The 19,806-nt window shown below is 46.2% G+C and overlaps 1 protein-coding gene across 1 annotated transcript; it reads right to left on the minus strand.

Moving 5' to 3' along the window:
- Positions 1 to 1,761: 1,761 nt before the first annotated feature.
- LOC144951658 (uncharacterized) lies at positions 1,762 to 17,615 on the minus strand. The gene is made up of 7 exons (XM_078881951.1): positions 16,669 to 17,615; positions 13,333 to 13,790; positions 3,560 to 3,744; positions 3,363 to 3,463; positions 2,707 to 3,009; positions 2,497 to 2,615; positions 1,762 to 1,865 (listed from the first exon to the last, which is right to left on the minus strand). The coding sequence occupies exons 1-7, from the start codon at positions 17,613 to 17,615 to the stop codon at positions 1,762 to 1,764; spliced, it is 2,217 nt and encodes a 738-aa protein (XP_078738077.1).
- Between the last annotated feature and the right edge of the window lie 2,191 nt (positions 17,616 to 19,806).

Genomic DNA, 19,806 nt, shown 5'->3' on the forward strand with positions numbered 1-19,806 from the left:
TCATTTTGAAACCTGAGCACGTGTTGGCAGCCTTTTTTTATTATCAAGTTCTGACATTTCAGACAATACATTTTAATTGGACCTCATGGACTATTGTCAAGAAATGTGTGCGTTTTCGTCATTAAGGTGCACGCCTTTATTTTTCCAAACCACGTTTGTGAAAAACGCTCGAAGTTGTCTGCTTGGCATTGGAAAAATATGGTCACCTTGCATGTCATTTTGCCAAGTGGCAATTAAAGTGTTGTGCAATTCCGATTTTACCATGTTTCAAGCCAATATTGGCCTCCGAGGAGAGCTTTGATGATCAGCTTTTTCTAGTCATTTCTATTTGTCGTCCACAACGCTTAAGCACAATGTAAAACTTACAGCACCTTACTAGCTGCAGCGTGGATCATACGCCACGACAGATCAAATGGTCACTTCAGAGGATGGCGGTTGAGTTCAGACACGAATAGTATCGACCAGTGTCAGCATATCCTTGGCGCAAAAGTAGCTACATATGCTACAGGCCCCATACCTTCATCGGCCTCGCGCCAAATGCTTTCAAGCAATCAATTCCGGTTCAGCAATTCCTCACTTGCTCTGTTACGATGCTTTCAACTGTTATGAACGACCGGTTTTAAGGTTAGTTTGTCATATTCTGGCTGTATAGCAAATGAAAATATTACTTTAAGTAAAAAAAGTGGTATTATTTTATTTCAGGCCCAAGATAGGCTACAGGCCCTGCACGATAATCCGGCAGTGATCTTGGCATAGAGTTCCAGGATTTTAGGTATTTTCAAAGGGACAGTCCCTGTGAAAATGTGAAGCAATGGGGCCCTAAACACGTTCCTTCGGAGTGGGCAGGTAGGAACTTGGTTGGACAGTGCATTCGTGCGATCCGTGTCATGCAGCGAAAGCAGCGTGTCACGTGGTGCCGAGCCATCCCAAAGCGCTCCATGAAATACAATTTGAGGGCGTGGCTATGCATGACAAACAATCACTGGTGGGCAGTGTGGAACTGTTGTTCCTACTTTTATTATGCCTCTACATGGCCCACAACACCTCGCACATGCTTGCGCACCCAATACGATACGAAGGGAGAGTTTGAGGCCTAATTCTAGGCTTCAGGCCGCTGTGAGTTAATTTAAATGTATCAATTAAAAACTCAGGGAAGGAGTTAATTTTTAATTTAAATGTTTGAATTAACTCAGGGAATTATAAGGGAATGTTACACTTGAAACCAGGAAAGCCTCACCGAGTCGAAAGGTTTTTGTAGGGTCCTGCCAAGTGTTGCTACACCTAAATGGACATCTATTGTAGGCTGGTTCACTTTGTTCCTACCAGTATCATCATAGATATCCTCAGACGAAACACCACAGCCAAGTAGCAAGGTTTGGTCCTGTGTACAGCACGGTTGAAGTAAATCTACCACATTCATAGAGAACGGTGTCACCAGCAATTGCTACTATAAAAATAAGGCATAGCCTGCTCTGTCAAGGTCTTGCTAATTTGCACTACGTCACATGCGAGATGGCACTGGTCCGATGCTGGGCCTCAAACCGGAATATTTGTAGCTACAAGCAGCATCACCATGAAGGTCACCAAGATGTAGAAAAATGTAATCTTTCAAATCCCATGTTTATGTCAGCCAGTGTCCCAAGTGGAAAGCATGCAAGGCGACCAGGTGAAGACGTTTCATAAAATAAGCATCATTAATGTCATAAACCAGTTTGAATCCATGCTTTATTTCCCATCACGTGCACACGTTAAACATCTGCATCACTTCTTAGCCAGCATCTTCTTTGAAGCAAAGCCCAAGGCCACAAGGACGATGGAAGCAATCGCTGCAATGGCCACAACACCAGGGTAGTCCAGGACCTCCGCTGCAAATTGGAAAAGGCAACTGGGTAAGGCGACGTATAGAAACATGTCTGCAACTAGACATTTGTATACGTTTAACATGAAAATTGGTTTCCAAATATAGAACCCTGTAAGACCCATTTTAGCCTGTGGTAAGAGTTCCAAAATACGGATTTAACAGTATAGACCCTAAAGTAAATTAGGAAACCGTATTCAACTGGTAAAACGTAAAAAACGCACAGCGGGATAGGGCGGCATCCTCGCTGTAGACAAAGGGTCCTCTGGTGAAGATGTAGACCGGGGTATCCACGGTTTCCAAGCTGCTCCTCCTTTTCCTGGCCAGACATCCTTGATGGCAGCGAGAGGCAGTCAAAGAAGCCTTGCAAGCTATCAATGCAGCGTGGATGTACACCTGCAGGAGTGAAAGGGAGGTTTACAATAAAACATCACGTGCAATTTAAGGGGATGTGAACGCCCCAGGAGACACCCAACAGAATCATTAGCAAGCAATGTTTTACCAGTGGGATCGTTGGGCCAGTCAAAGTTGATAAAATGAGGAAAACCCATTGCAGAACAGAAGGTCTAAATTAGACAAATGAGGCAGAGTTGTAAATTTTCCCCAGGCCAAGGCTCGAAGTTCATGATAGCTTTTACCATGGTGGGACATTGAGCTCACGTATTTTTTATCTTGAGCAGTGAAGGCGAAGGCTGGGAAGGTGAAGCGGCGGGCAGTGGCGGTGATGGTGACGTTCACAGTGCTGTCACGCAGACACCTACAGAAAAGCAGGCCACAGATTAGGCAAGAAATAGAGGCTCAAGGACACTTCAGCCAGTGTCAAGCGCGAGAATAGAAAAACGACGCACCCTTCTTTCACGAGATAATATTTCAGCGGATCAAGGGGGCTATTCGTGGGAGTTGCGTAGAGGTCGACGGTGAACAGGGAAAGGTCGAGGCCGGTCTTGAGGGACAACTGGAGATAGAGGGTTTGACGCAGCTGCACCACTAGGGGGTAGTCGGTGGGCAGGTATGGCGCCAGGAACGTTGAGCTTTTGTAGAAATCCATCTTCAGTTCCAGTTCGGCATAGACGGTCTGGTTGAGCACAACCTTGGTGCTGTTGGGCTGGAGTGCTAAAGACGACAAGAGCTCCGTCCTCGGAATCTTGCAGCTATTATAAAAATGAAGGGGATAATGCAAAGAAAAGCGCATCAGTGTCTCGGTCTGAACAAATTAAATCCTATCATTACAATAGCAGAGTTTAGTTCAAATTACGGTGCATGAAGCCATGCTCCTCAAAAATGGGTCACGTAAACAAGTAGCAATCATGTTTTTCAGTTCGGCAGTCAGTTGTGAAACTGATGATAAAATGTAGCTTTTGGATAAGATCTTTCATTTGAAGGCATGCCAATAACCAGGAAATTAACGGAAGGGGTCGTTACGACAGGCTTGGTCACGCCATTGCAAGAATGACGTTTAGGTAACTGAGAATCTACGTGTCAAGCATGGGTTTTGGTCACATACATTGCATTGACCATGATGTACACGAAGTCGTAGGTGATGATGCCGAACGTGGTACTGGGCAGAGAAATCGTTTGAGAGAAGACGAGGTCTGTGCTTGTTTCCTGTGGGGGGAAGATACAAGGCCGATTAGAATCGGTTGGAAAAAAAAGCAGGCTTTCAAGGTAAAGCACTTTATATAAAAAGTTAATATTGGAGACCTCAAAGACGGTGCCACATTCTCCGAGCGAGATGTTGAACGTGATGTACGGCCCAGATTCTGTCAATCTGCATGCAGGAGTTGCAGAGTTCATGACGAGATCAGAAGCGCCATAGCCCAGCAGAACGCTTTTCGCGATCTTAGCAGACATCCTCTCCTTGAAGCACTCCACCTCGTAGGTGACACCTGTAAAGACGTTCAATGAGACCCACGGACATTAGGTCATGTAATTTAGCGCCACACATGGATATACAAAGTGTGAAATGATGGCACACGCGCAAGGAAGAGCCCAATACACTTGCAAAATGAGAAACCCCACAAACAATGGTGCAGGTCAGAATTAATTTAACGAAATGCATTGCATGTTGACCACATTTTTCCCTTTGAGATGGTGCTTTTCACTGCAAAGCTTGTACAGTGAAATTAAAAATAGTGAATAAAAATGAAAGCCTTCTCTACATGGCACAAACGCATGTTCTGCACACTTTCTAGAACTGTTGGATTGCAAGGTTACAAATATAAAAGCCCACAAATGTTAATGCCTACTTGAACCAACTGCACAGCACGCAATTTCGTTACCCGCCCCCCCCCCAGCACCAAGCCTACAAATCTGCAATACGCTAGTTACCAACCACCAGTCCAGACACGAGGTACAAAGCATAGAAATCGAGATAGTCCTAGGTAGCAGTACCGTGTCACATGCAAAGCATTGCTTATACCTGCAGGGATCGTAGATGGGGGCAATTCCTCATCATCGATAGCCCTCAAGCCACGGTTGGCAGCTCTATGTCCTTCAAGAAGAAGATCAACAGCACAACAGGAGCATTAAATGTCAAGTAAAAAACCCACACATGTACAAATCTTGCGCTCTCGTGGACCAGCGTTTTTCTCCATTCAGTTCCGAAGCCCTCAGTCATGAAGCTTGCTTGATCAGCTTTCAGCAGACTCGTCGTGGTAACCAAGAGATACACGCTTATTAGGACGTTATATCTTACAGGCTTCATAGAAAATCCAGACGTGAAAGGGTTGCATGCATGGAGGCGTTGATGAACGGCAAGCGAACGAGAAACAAGTTCTCTATCATTAAGCATGAGAGAATACAATTGTTATTGGAGCAAACATTTTAACAAATTAAACCAAAACCCTGCCCCATGGCGGTGTTTTCGGTAGACAACTCTGATATTTGCACGACAAAAATCTGTGTGAAAAACAGGGTTCGAATTTTAAAATGATCACTCCTCCCCTTTCAGTCTACACCAATCCAAACAGAACAAGAATTCTGGATGCAAAAATACGGCTCAATTTTTTGTTAAAAAGGATATTGTAAATGTGTAAAATAAAAACACCAAGTAGTGTGTAGTAAACGTACTGCACACCACGATGAGAGCACGTGGATGAACCGACCGGGAAGTGAACACAACCTGTGATCAGCAATGGGCTGCATGGGAGACGAGATTGTGCGCTTGTGCGTCCGCAGCAGCACAGTACTTAATGCCTACGCGAATGTTGCAGTCGAATTCACGATGGCCAACATTTGAGTTCACCCAATTGGGATTACACGCAACAACCACTGTTTATTATAACTTGCCAGGCAAAGTCTGCGAAAGGGAATTGATTCTTAGGCGAGGTTTTGAGTAAGCAGTAATAAAGAATGCAACAGTTCAATAAGTCAAAGCAATTCAATCTTGCACTGCATCCGTTAGACAGTTTCTGAAATCAATGTTTCACTGTCCAGCGTACAAGTTGCCAGTATAGTTTTATTCAATGACGTATTTGCAACTATCTCTTCACAAGTTAAAGAACGTGCAGTGAGTGCCGTGCGAGAAACCTCACCTACGAAGCCCGGATCCGCAGACACAATACCAACTGCGCAGAGCGCCACAACCCAGCAAACCAGCGACTCCATCTTAATACACAGGCGAGAGACACGGCAATGGGGGCGCTCTTTCGGCCATTTATAGTCGCGAAGCGTTCTCTCTGATTGGTCGCAGTGGCACGCTGTTCAATTAACTTTCGAGCCTCTCATTGATGCTTTGTGTTTCGATTGCTTTGCACTTGAGTTTGGTTTGCACGCATTGCCCCTCAATTAATGAGCATAGAGTCCGCTGTCTTCTGGTAAATGAGAACATGTTGCTATCTTGTGGTAATTAAAAGATTTGATTATATTACAACAATAAGAAGTGTAGAATCACTTGTGTGACGTTAATAGAATGTGCTGAAATGGTATGCATCAATCAAGGACCACACTCTACACGAATGAAAAACTTCATATAAAAAGTATTAATGTGATCAATGAGCTAATAAAATCTCGCAAATGTATGCAATCTCGCAAGTTAAACACGGCTGAGTGTTTGTGTAGTGACTGACTTGGAGACGTAACTTCTTGGAGGCAAATCTTTAAATTAAACACCGAGTACACTTTACACAATACACACCTTACACTGTTACACACTTTCTGTCTCTTTCTTATATGCAACTCTACGCTGGTTATAGCTTCAAATTATAGCTTCCCGCATTCGTGGGTTTTCTTTGGTTACTCTGGCATCGTCCCATGTGCCTTAAGAATGGAAGTGGCGAAACGAAAGCAAAACCCTCCTGAAATTCCGTCTTGAGACTCATCTATGCTTCCTTTGTGAAATATTTAGCATTACAACTTGTGTATTGTTGCTATTTTTAATGCATAATACAATCGTCGTTATCAACGGTCAATCCACAATTGGATGAAAGCCTCGCCAAAACGCTGTCACCTCTCATGATCCTGTGGTGGAACGATCTGCCGAGCGCCTGCAAATGAACTGATTTCCTTGCTCCATCTCCCCGCTTGGATGCCTCTTTGTTATTGTTCTAATGCCCCCCAGCATATCATGTATTTGTACTTTTGGGGCCGTCCATAAATGACGTCTTGCACCTGGGGGGTGGGGGTGTCAGACATTTGTGACGATGTGTGACGAGGGGGGGGGGGGTTGAGAAATGTGACGTCACATCAAAATTCGCAACTTTAAATAAATATAGACAACACGTTCTACTTAATTAAATATGTGACTTTACCGAAAGAACCAAAGAGTATGGATCCCTACAGTCACGAAAACTTCAAATCTAGGTTAATTAAATAGACTTTGTAATAAATGTTTTCTCCTACAACATCAGAGTGCAGCGCCACATTAAATACCCACTACAATGACAATAGTTGAAAGCGATTTGAAGCATGTTTTATTTGGGAGGGGGGCAGAGGTTTGTGACGTCATATTTGAGGGGGGGTTTGACTTTTTGTGACGTCGTGTGACGAAGGGGGGGGGGGGAGTCAAAAATCGTCCAAAATCGCGTCACGTCATTTATGGACGGCCCCTTTGTTGTAACATTCTTACCCACCCATACTGGACATCCGTGTGAAAAGAGCCGTATAGCTCTTCTGATTCCTCCAGTATAAGTAAATATTCTGACATAAGTAACTCCCTGCAGGAGAAATTTAACGATACCCAATTATCTACATGCCACCAACGTATTTTACACAATTACTGGTGACTCCCTTTCCTAAAGAGCATATATCTGCATGTGGTCAATGTGTGAACGTTGATGAACCAATTTGATAGTGAAAGGGATTACAGCTCATTACACCCACAAGTGTATTCTCTTCAACCATATGATTTTATGAGAATAGGTTTTTCCCTTTTTTATGGCAAACCTTTTACAAGGAATCATGTCTGCATTAACCACAATACTTGTGGTCAGAATGCAAACAAAAAACATACTCTGATAATAAATGCATTGTCGTTGAAACTGATTGGTCCACACCAGAGACAGCTTTCTTTTGAGCCTCGTCTGAAAACGGTGTTAGACCAGAAGACGCCAAAAAGGGGTTGTCAAGTATTGTCAAGTATAGCTTTACAAAAAGCACTCAAATCGTTTCTGGAATGTCCCGTTATTTCATTTACATTTAGAATGCAAACTTCATATTTTATCCCGAGCATGTCTTAGCAGCCTTCTCTAAAAATTTGAAAATTTCTGGCAGTTCATTTTAATTTGATATGCGACATTGACTATCGTCGAATCTGTATGCTCAACCATTTTCTCCACCAATATGCAAGCCGCTGATTCTCTAAACCCACCTTTGTTAAAAATATATATACCTAAGGCCTTTGCTTAAAATTGGCAAAATAATGTCACCTTGCATCTTAATTTGCCCATTTATAATTAGTGTGACAGTTTAAGTTTTGTGAAACGTATTTTACCATGTTTAATTCCGTGACATAGGTCTCTTAGAGCTTGGATGAATGCATACATTTTTTGTCATATTTACTTGTGCTCCACAAAGCTTTAGCACATTGGCAATGGATCAAAACTTAGAGCACCTGATAAGATGTAGGATCAGATAGTGTCACTATTGATCAGATGATCACTTAAAATAATGCTATTTGAGTGCAGACACCTCTGAATAGCTAGACTGTCCATTAAGCTCAAGCCGATTGCATTTTATGTTCACCATCTCAACGTAGATTTCCAGGGTTCTCTGTACAAAAATATTGAGGGACGTCCCAGTCGAAAAATGAATTTGATACAGCCCTGATATTCGCCTTCCATGGCAAAATTATTTTTGCTGGACAGATGTTCGCTTCCAATCACCACCTTAAAGTGGTGTTCATTTTATCAATGTCGTATTATGCAATTCCTCGCTGGTCTGATTCTGGGCCTACAACCACAAGAAATGCAACCACAAGCAACACTGCCATGAATGTTAAGAGCTTGATATTGGTGTGTATATTATTTTTAAAAAATGTATATTAAGAATGATAATGCCTATTTTTAAATCCTTTATATTAAGTGCACTTGCTTGCTTGCTTGCGTGCTTGCGTGCTTGCTTGCTTGCTTAGGACCGTGCAAATTTTTCGGTCGTTTTTTAACCCACTTCCCGTGATCTAATCGAGCTGACATTTTGCACACAGACTCGTTGTGCGTGACAATTAATTTTTGTGAAAAAAAAATTCCCAAATTTTACACTGTTTAGGGAATTTTTTTTAAATATTTAATTACCAATTGCTTAATGGTGGCAGACAATCATCTGACCCATAGGTGGCAGCCATCTCAAGCCAGAGGACGAGAGGACTCTAGCCGCCCCGATGCCACGCATATAAAGGATTTATAGTGAAAAACTTTGTTTTTTTACGGGTTAATTTTTTAGTGTCATCGTCTTTTGGACATAAACGTGAAAAGCAAAGGGCAAACTAATTAGCATTGGAATGAGGAGTTGAACAACAGGCTTGGGCTGATAACGAGTGACCCAGGCTGTGAAACTCCTCCTTTGAGAAAACAAAGGCCAAAGTGGGCATCACTGCTGATTCAGCTGCCCCTCACACAAAGGAGATTAGGCATTTGGACAGTTAAAGTTGGAAACGTTTTAAATTCACAATCACCAGTATAGGATATTCAAACTTCATGGTATTAGACGTTAATTTGATGATAGGATGTACTCTTATATGACAATGCAGCTCAGGAAAAAAGGGTTTTAATATGACTTATTTTGCATATTCTTATTAACAATTACTCTTACGCCATAAGGTCTGGGTTGCGCTGGAAAACTTAATGAATCGTTGGACCTAAGGATCATTCAGGACTGAAAAAGGTATTTTAGATATCATGGTTCTCAATTCTACGCGACCAACGTAATGTATTTAAAGGGTATGACCAAAGCCTTGCCCGACCGCCTTTGTCTCCCCAGTAGCTATCATTGTGTAATAACAGCCATAGAGGGTTCACGTGGGGATTGGCTTGCCGGTCCTGCTTTGTAGCCAATAAGGGATGAGCCAGGGAGCATGGCCTCGGCGTGATCGCGGCGTGTCAGCAGGGGTGATTGGCCTGCCCAATCGGGGCCTCAGCTAATGGGGAGCCGGATCAGAGGCGTGGTCCCGGGATTGACTGGGAACCATCGGGAACGGTGAACGCTGTCTATAGATGATTGGCTGGGGGGTACCACGTGACGAAGGGATTAAGAGAGAGGGAGAGAGGACAGTCGGGAGCAGACTTGGGGACGACAAGAGCAGGAGTCACGCGCGTACGGGGCTCTGGGTGCCACGTGCGCGGTGTGGACTTGGCGAGAAGTCTGCCCTCTCTCCGTTGTCTGCCAGCAACGGGGAGTGTGTGTAAAGTGTAACTGTGGAAGTTGAAAATAAAAAGGACTGATTCCGGAAGCCGTCTCAAGGAGGTTTGCACACCGCGACAGATATTCATACTTAGGCTGAGTCGAACTAATGGGGGGGAGGGGGGGGAGAATCATAGCCAAGGCAGACAAACACCACTGTATCGAGTGAGTGGACTCGAACTCGGCAAACCGGGCTCAATAGGAGAAGGGATGAATCAGTAAACAAACACCCCAGAGAGAGGAAAGCCATTTAAAACACACGGCCACAGACACACACACACGTGGCAGTCTCGTCGATGAATATGTGACAACGCTTTTGCCGTTGGAGCACCATCATTATGGAACAACTTCGTTATCGCCCTTAACATCATGCCTATGACGTAGGAGATTGTTGCTCGATACAACTGCGTTTGCAAATCGTGATTTGTAACGTTCATCCTCACCAATGTATCGATAGCTACACATTAATGTGCAGTTTTATTGCGGGACTGTGTGTTGTCTTGGTGTGGTCTGGGACTGTTTTTGCTGTCGTTTTTTGTGTCTTGCCCAAGCTTAGGAATTGATGCACTTATCTACTCTTGATCTGAAGTTTTCGTGACTGCAGGAATCCATACTCCTTGGTTCTTTCGGTAAAGCCACGTAGGTATAAAATAAAATACCTACGTGACTTTACCGAAAGAACCAAAGAGTATGTACTTATACAATGTGCATGTATATACTTTATCTATTGTAAGTATTGCTAGTGGCGTGCTTACCTTTCGAAAACGATTCTATTGTTTGTTGATGTAACTTTCTGACCTGCCCCTACTTTACATCTGTAAAAGAAGGAGCTTTAGAGCTCATCGGATTTCTCCAGGATAGAAATTCTGATACATAGCGCAATGAGCGCGGGCAGCTGTGAGTAGTGACGTCTCTGACCGCGGCTCATAAAATCAGCGAAGGGGCAGCAGCTGCTGTTGCTGGAGCCACAGAAGTCGCTCTCAGACGAGGGCGCTGCTGCTGTGTCTGTGTCTCTGCACTGCAGCTGTAGCTGCTGCTGTGTCTGTGTCTCTGCACTGCGGCTGTAGCTGCTGCTGTGTCCGTGTCTCTGTACTGCGGCTGTAGCTGCTGCTGTGTCTGTGTCTCTGCACTGCGGCTGTAGCTGCTGCTGTGTCCGTGTCTCTGCACTGCGGCTGTAGCTGCTGCTGTGTCTGTGTCTCTGTACTGCGGCTGTAGCTGCTGCTGTGTCCGTGTCTCTGCACTGCAGCTGTAGCTGCTGCTGTGTCAGTATCTCTGCACTGCAGCTGTAGCTGCTGCTGTGTCCGTGTCTCTGCACTGCAGCTGTAGCTGCTGCTGTGTCTCTGCACTGCGGCTGTAGCTGCTGCTGTGTCAGTGTCTCTGCACTGCAGCTGTAGCTGCTGCTGTGTCTGTGTCTCTGTACTGCGGCTGTAGCTGCTGCTGTGTCAGTGTCTCTGTACTGCAGCTGTAGCTGCTGCTGTGTCAGTGTCTCTGTATTGCAGCTGTAGCTGCTGCTGTGTCTGTGTCTCTGTATTGCAGCTGTAGCTGCTGCTGTGTCTGTGTCTCTGCACTGCGGCTGTAGCTGCTGCTGAGTCCATGTTTCTGTACTGCAGCTGTAGCTGCTGCTGTGTCAGTGTCTCTGTACTGCAGCTGTAGCTGCTGCTGTGTCCGTGTCTCTGTACTGCAGCTGTAGCTGCTGCTGTGTCCGTGTCTCTGTACTGCAGCTGTAGCTGCTGCTGTGTCTGTGTCTCTGCACTGCAGCTGTAGCTGCTGCTGTGTCCGTGTCTCTGCACTGCGGCTGTAGCTGCTGCTGTGTCCGTGTCTCTGTACTGCAGCTGTAGCTGCTGCTGTGTCCGTGTCTCTGTACTGCAGCTGTAGCTGCTGCTGTGTCTGTGTCTCTGCACTGCGGCTGTAGCTGCTGCTGTGTCCGTGTCTCTGTACTGCAGCTGTAGCTGCTGCTGTGTCTGTGTCTCTGTACTGCGGCTGTAGCTGCTGCTGTGTCCGTGTCTCTGCACTGCGGCTGTAGCTGCTGCTGTGTCTGTGTCTCTGCACTGCAGCTGTAGCTGCTGCTGTGTCCGTGTCTCTGCACTGCGGCTGTAGCTGCTGCTGCGTCTGTCTCTGTACTGCAGCTGTCTCCTGATGACGATTGCTTGTGTTGCGATCGACACGTCGTAGTTTTTTTTGTTATTTTCTTGCGCTTAACTCGCACGTTCATTATGTTCGTTTTTGTTGTTGTATTAGATACTTTTTTTAAATATTTAGTCAACTACTTTTTTTCAAACTGTCTAAAAAAATAACGTAGACTTATTATTATTGTTGTAATAGCCCACTTACACAATCACCATTTTTTTCCGACTGACACAAAATGGTTCCTTTTGTTCAGCTTCCTTACCCGTGGCATTTGCTCAACGATGTCCCAAGCGGGCAGGTAACAACGCCAGCTTCTACTCGAATTCGCGAGGAGATGTTCTTTTCGGGGCAATTTGCAGAGATGCAAATCTATGCGGTGCCTTCTGGCATTTTTTGAGCAACTCTTGACATCATTTCTTTTTGTACCTTATAACGCGCGGCTTTGCGAATGTGTTCTGTTTTTTTTAAACTTGCAGTTCTCAAGATGTGGAGGCACTAAACTTGTAGTACATTTTATTGCTCGTCATACCGTAATGTTAACATCAATAAAAACGTTTCCGTAAAACACAACACACACCACCAAAATAAGGACCACGCGCACTGGCGAGGGTGACGTCCGGTGACACCAGTGGTTCTTAGCCTGGGGATGCGAGACGCGGCCAGATTTCTTTTTAGAAGGTAAATCATCGAAAAGACAAATTAAGCACAGGCACATAAGTACAACGACTACTTTGTTTCATCAAACCCTGCGAATTTATTAATATTCTAAAACAATGTCTACGATTGAACACCAAAAGGGTGCAAGGCTGAAGTAAAGGTTTAGAACCACTTGCTAAGAGCACGTGATGGCCTCATGATCCCGACCATTCTACACACGGTTGGGGGAGGCTGCTTTGTAATTGACTAATTCATACTAATTCATGGTGACCTTATCCGTTTGTGTTGGGGGTTTCGGATAAAAAATACGTAGGGGTCATTATTTAAGATGATTTTAAAAAATGTTTCTTTCACGCTTTTCTTCTGGGACCCACCCCTATGCCTCCCGCGCCCCATAATGCCGAAATGTGTTAGGTGCGAGGCCTGGCTCTGTATTGAACGGCCTCGCGAGATGCTCTTCCGAGCGTTTGGTTGATGTAAGAGCGGTGCACAAGTTATAAATACCACCAAAGTTGGTCCCAATCTCAGTTAAAACTTTCACTCGAGTTGCCGATCCTACAGAACACAAAATAAATGTTGGCCCATCCCACAAGTAAAGCGTCAGTCCGAGCGCACAACGTGTTGGAAAAGGCTGCGGCATCAGGAACTACGGATGTGTCGATTGAAGTGAGAGGAAACAAATGGTCAGTCCCACGCTGGAATGTTAAGTGTACACATGGCGGCTCCACAAACTGGAAAGTTCAGTTGCCTATACATACAAACGGGAAGAGGAATGTATAGTCGTATTTGTGCAAGTCTGATCCACGTGTAATCTGATGCACCTTGATGTCAAGGGAGACGCAAGAGACCAGCAGCACTCAGGGCTGCGTCTACGTTGGACACGAGGCTAGCGTTATAGCGCCAGAGTCTAGTATCATAGCTCAGCTGCTCCTTGCTCATCTCCGGCCGCATCGCGTTACGGAAGTGGAACATTCTCGCAGCATTCGTTGGCACGATCTGCTGCCCACGCAGCGAGCGCAGCACGCTGTGCACGGACACGCGCACCACGCGCCTCGCCTCCAACATCATCTTGGTGCTGTCGGGCGTGACCGGCTCGTGCAGCACGTGCGTCAGGATGTCGTGGCCCGGGACGCCGCGCCAGCGAGCGGAATAAGTCGCGTGCAAGGTGGCGTTGCGCGCGGAGTGAGGGAACACGTAGTTTCTGAAGTGGAAGACGCTCACACGGTAGCGAGACGTCAGCGTCTTCATGAGCCCTGCCCAGTCCTCGTGCTGCAGTGGGACGATTACCTCGTCGATGTCGGTCATCGCCAAGTACCTGCCGGGGGCCCAGGCAATCAAAAGTCATAAATAAAAGAGCGAAAAGCCATGATGTGGTGTTTGAAGGAGAGAAGGGGGTGCAATCTACAGCCCAGTCCGTTTTGATCGTTGAGAGCCACTTTATTATCGACAGATTATATGGGTTAGGCCACGTCATGAGCCGACAAAGTTCATCATCAATGCCGACGTGTTAAACCAATTTCATGTGATTATAGCTAAGACCCTCCACCACCCGACGGTCACATTGTCACGTACAGGAGTTTAATGAGCCAATATAAAGTATAAAATAGTTTGTTTCGGTTAGATCGCGTAAATATCGCGTATTTATGGGATCTAGCAAAAATAAAACCTGTATTATGGATGATATTGGTCGCGAACGCCTAAGTGTTAAACCAGTTTTACGTGATTATAGTTTCAGCTCACCAGAGATCGGAGATCAAATGTACACACATTAAATTGACAAATGGATGCAACGTTTCATTTGAAGCTACGTCAAGCATGAACAGTAGCAATCTCATGTTAGTCAGAATTAGATCATGACTTGGCCTACCCGCCCCAAAATAAATATTAGAAAGTATAATATTGACGATTTAAGTTACAGCCCATTGGCTATTACTGGTGGATGAAGGCCTCTTCGCTGCTTGGCAATTATGGGGTAAAGTAAGTGTTTGATCAACATGGCTGACTGCTGATGATCCCTAAATGACGTCACGCACCAAGGGGGGGGGCTCAGACATTTGTGACGATGTGTGACGGGGGGGGGGTGTTGAGAAATGTGACGTCACGTAAAAATGCGCAACTTTTTAATAAATATAGAATTGTTATATCAACAATAATTGTTATAACAACACTCCTACAACATTAGAGTGCAGCGCCACATTAAATACGCACTACAATGACAATAGTTTAAGGCGATTTGAAGCATGTTTTATTTTCAAAATGGAAATATGGTTTTGGGGAGGGGGCAGAGCTTTGTGACGTCATATTTGAGGGGGGGGTCTGACTTTTTGTGACGCCGTGTGACGATGGGGGGGGGGGGTAAAAAATCGTCCAAAATCGCGTGACGTCATTTATGGACGGCCCCCGAGACGGGACCCTCGATAATCGCGGGGGTTACATTCTTGCAAAGTGCCGCAAAAGCCAAAATCACGAAATTAAATGCTTAAACTTTATCAAAACAATGGCGTTAGGTATACAGCAACCCAAAATAGACACGGCGATTTAAATAGGTACGGTACTGTATTGCAAATAACTAGAGATATTCATAGACAATAAATTCTAGGATAAATACAGAATAATACTGTTCTTACCGATGATCCAAATCGGGTGTGTGTTTGTTTGGCCACGAGTGGAGAGCGTGGTCAACGCGCTGCGCTACGAACCCGGCGACCCGAGTTCGATTCCCGCTCACGGCCAACACCAGTGACGATTATCTGAACCTGGGCCTCCCCTAGGTCGACTCAGCCTCAAATGAGTCCCTGGTGCGATGTGTAAATATCGCCACTGGGGAGACAAAGGTCGTGGTGCGAGCCACCCACCCCCGCGTGTGCCACAGTGCCGACCTTCATAAGTGCTGCACGCTAACAGCACTTTCCCCAACAGTCGGTTAAGGCTATATGGCGGACCTTTGTCTTTGTCCGCGAGATGCTTGCACGGCAAAGGTCGATGTGCCACCAACAGTCTCGCCCGCCCCACAACACAGTACTTGTCCGTGTACATTAAACCCGCGAAATGCCAAAGCTATCCCTCGCTATAGCTAAATTGGTGTACAAAAGATGACAAAATTCGCAATTTGGAGGCCTTCAATCCACTGCCGGATGAAAGCCCCCCCATGCCACTTGCTTATGGGAGTTGTTTGACCATAATTTCGACGTGTTTATCTTTGAAAAAATAACAATAGGTTTACCTATATCATTAGACCCACTTTGCCAGTACCAAAATATCATAATAGGGTTTTTCCCCTTTTTTCTGGCAACAAAACTGAAGCCTTTTTACAAGGATTTTGACTGCAAGTATTGTGATTAATGCAGGTATGAATCCTCATAAAAAGGTTTCAGTTTTGTTGCCAGAAAAAAGGGGAAAACCCCTATTATTAGGTTTACCTATGTTAATCTTTGCCAACTGGTGAATGACATGAGTCATTAAGGATATATTCAGATTTCACTCCTCACCGATGGATTCTAACTGGGGCAGTAGGGATCATGGCACAGTACGCCAACAGCTGCGCCACCACTCAAACCCTCCACATTGCAGCTCAGCCCATACGTAGCCATCTCATCGATCCGTACAGTAAACCCAGTTGCCCACGTTAACCAGTCATTCACTTTGTCGCACAGCGCAGTGACGTGACATCGCTCGCTCAGAGCATAGACAGAGCAGAGAGTGTCACATCAGAGAGTGTCACATCAGATAGGGTCACATCAGAGCGTGTCACGTCAGATACCATACCTGTCAATCCATAAGGTTTACCCGTTTTCTTGTACAGGGAAATTGAGTTTTCAGGTCCATACGGCGTACAGCCGTTGTCTATTTTTAGAATGTATCTCTTGTGATTGGACTTTGTAGGATGAACGTTGCGATTTACAAGGGCACGGGTGACCAATAATGTCTGAATTGGTCTGTAATAAGGTAGGGCACTCATAAGGGATTGACGGGCATTTATTAGTGTAGTGTAATGATGAGTGCACTAGTGGTCGGTGTAATAGTGATGATTGTCTATGTGTTTGTGTTTCTCCCTTGTGATGGGACACTTTGTAGGATGAACGTTGAGATTTACAAGGGCACGGAGTGACCAATAATGTCTGAATAGGTCTGTAATAAGGTAGGGCACTCATAAGGGGTTTACACGTATGCGATACAATTCTCAAAGCCGGTACCTGGTGTCGTCCATGCGTCGGTATAGGCAGTCATTGAGTGCAGCCGTTTGGCCGTGGTAATGCACGTCGCCCGGATCCACATTCGGCTGCCAGCCACTGGAGGGCTGCAGGTGGATCCCGATGAGCCACGGCACCACCTCAACAATGCCGGCGGCCTGGTAGTGCGCCAGCAAGCGGGCAAGCATGGGCCCACAGCCGCTGTTGTAGACGGTGACAATGCTGGCACCCAGGAGTCGGTAGAGCTCCACGGCCTGAGCAAACTGCAGGACGTTGTCGTATCCACCGAACAGCGTCGAGATGCAGACGCCAAACTCGTGAGTGAAATTCCTCGCCTGGCCCAACGGTCCCCGTGCACCGCGGTAGAATGGGGTGAAGGAGGGCCGGGGCGTTGCTGGCTCGGAGGAGGAGGAGGAATTGGGCCCTAGCGTACTGATGAAAATGGGCACGGGGCTCTCGGCGGGCACCAGGGTGACCCCTTGGGGAGTTGAACAGGCGTTGACATTGGGTGGGGTGCACAGGACGTCAGCCGTGGCCCAGGGGAAGTTGAAGTGGAGCCTGTGCACCTCCACACGCGCTGGCGAATGCACGAACGGCTCGCCATTTGCGCCGCCGCAGCAGAAGAGGCAGCAGAGCGCGGGCAGACCCTCCCGCTTGACGATGGTGAGAAGACGCGCCTGGGCAGGGCCCTCGCGCTCATCCCAGGAAGCGGACACGAGCAGCGCTGGAGCTCCGGTCACAGGCGTGAGAAGCACAGCCGGGGGCCCGCAGGGAGAGCTCAGCTGTGGCTCAAAGTTGGTCCGGTTAAGGGGCTGCTCAAGATTCCCATCACTCTGTCTGCTGGAGCCTGGGGGGGCCATGCCAAACAGGGTCCAGGGGATGTCGGTGATGGCAGCGGCGAACAGCAGCGAGCCCACGAGCAGGAGTGCCGCGAAGTGCCGGAACTTCATCACGATGGACTGCTCCTACATGAGAGCATCCATGGATCATTATTATTATTTCACTTGTTGAACCAGGAAGCATCACTAGATCTCGAACCTTTGATTGAACGCGGGTCCTGCCAAGTTTTTGTAGTAAAGGATACAATTGGTACGTGTAATCCCAATGTACTAATTTGCATGTATTTTGTTCAACATTAGGATACATTGCACAACGCGTGTAGAGGACATTTAATTATCATGCATTAACTCTTGTAAGACCAACATGACTAGTTTTAATGATCACAATAAGGCACACATACTTGTGCACGCAGTTCCAGCTCTAGGCTAGGAGCAACGTAATGTCGTCATTCAATTTCCTTCACAATTTCCATCCAGCAATACAATTCACTTCGTTAATTCACAGCGTATTTCTGAACATGAAACCGTCCATCTTAGACTCACACTTCTACTTCCTCTGCACAGCATCGCACCCTGACCACACGAAATGGGCAATATCATTGTCACATGTTGTCTGCCTTCATTCCTTGCACAGTATTAATGGGGGATTCAAATGACAAAGCCAATGAAACGAAGAGGATATTCAGTGCTCACAAATACCACGAACAGGTAGTAGACAGTGCCTGCCAATGTGCCTCCTCGGTCAACCGTAAAAAAAATGATGCAACCAGTTAACCGATAGGATACAGGACAGGGTGCAGTTGTCCTAACAACAACAACAAGCACCATTTGCCACTAAGTGGCGGTGATGTCACCACGGCGCTTGTGCCAAGCTAGGTGCACTTTGAGGCCACGTGAAGTGTCGAAGGCTCGCTGGCAGGTCACGGCAAAGACCCAGCACTTCAGCAGGAAGCACAAACATCAGGGACCTGCTCGTATACGGCTCAATGCCAAACGCCAGCAATAACAAACCACAATTCGTTTTTTTTTCGATGTAAAGCTTTCGTGACTGCAGGGATTCATATTGGTTCTTTCGGTAAAGTCACGTAGAAGGGAAATAAAATAAAAAAATAAAACATCATGAAATAATTCTCACGACGTTTCGGCCACAACGCAAGCAGCCGTCCTCAGGTGAAGAACAGGTTGTTGGTGATGTCGTATAAAATGTGTCGTAAGCCCTCATCCACCCGACACAGCCAATGGATAAAAGTGCCGCATGAATTAAATCCGCCAAAATGTATTGCTGCTTCAGCATAACCCGTGTGTTGTTGGGGGGAGGAAGCGCACATCATTTAAAATGGTTACGGAAGTTTCGCCGTAGATTTCACCCATCTCCCTCGGGTTGTGCGGAGTTTGTGTGTGTTCTTCATTTCCTCCCCTTGTTTTGAATTTGTGCTCGATCGCACCTTGCCAGCCTGTGTGTGTGTCCATCACGAGGCGAGGAGTATGAACAGGTGAGGTGAGCGAGCGAGCCTGTGGACTCATACCTGCATGCAGCCTCGGTGAGTTCACAGTCCGTTCCTCCGATGAGCACGGTTAGCCACGTACGTCGCGAAAGAATCCGAATCTTGTTTTATCCCGGATAAATCAAGAATACGCTACGACGCTTTTTGTCACAGACGCCCAGTAGGGGCTGGTAAGAAAGTTCCAACAAATTTTTTTTTAAACTATATGAGTGCAAAGTATAGGAAAGGTAAGCAAATCAATAAAATAAATGGAAAGTAAAATAAATGGAAACTAGACTACTTTTGTATTGCCAGGTAAAATTCCACTGAGCTAAAGAGCTATTTTTCAGAAACGATGCGTGAATGTATCTCAGCCAAATGCACGCTCCTCGCTCCCCGACGCGAGACTGAGAATCCAGGACATCACCACCTCGCAATGTGCCTGGGCCCGTTCCCTCTACCCATCCCCCCTCCACACCGCAATTCTCCCCCACCTGCACTTCAGGAAACCCTGTCCAAGACCCCCCCCTCTCGCCCCCACCCCCTCCCACCCATCCCCTCCCCCTCTCAGTATAGTAGTGTATAGTGTAGTATACTAGTACAGCAACACCGGTGTGTTGGAGAGCCAAGCCACAACATTTACAATCTGAGTACGACGTTTCGCCAGTAATTACAACTAGCTTCATAAGGCGACAGCCAGATTTGTGGAGAAGTCTAACTGTTCTGTTCCTTATTTAGTGGTGTAAATGTGGTGACCACGCTTCTGCGCTCTTCCGCAAAGTGGGGGGTGAGGGATTACTGGGTCAACGTACATTCTG

The sequence above is a fragment of the Lampetra fluviatilis genome, chromosome 63 (genome assembly GCF_964198595.1).
Source record: "Lampetra fluviatilis chromosome 63, kcLamFluv1.1, whole genome shotgun sequence".
In the NCBI taxonomy this organism is placed as follows: domain Eukaryota; kingdom Metazoa; phylum Chordata; class Hyperoartia; order Petromyzontiformes; family Petromyzontidae; genus Lampetra; species Lampetra fluviatilis.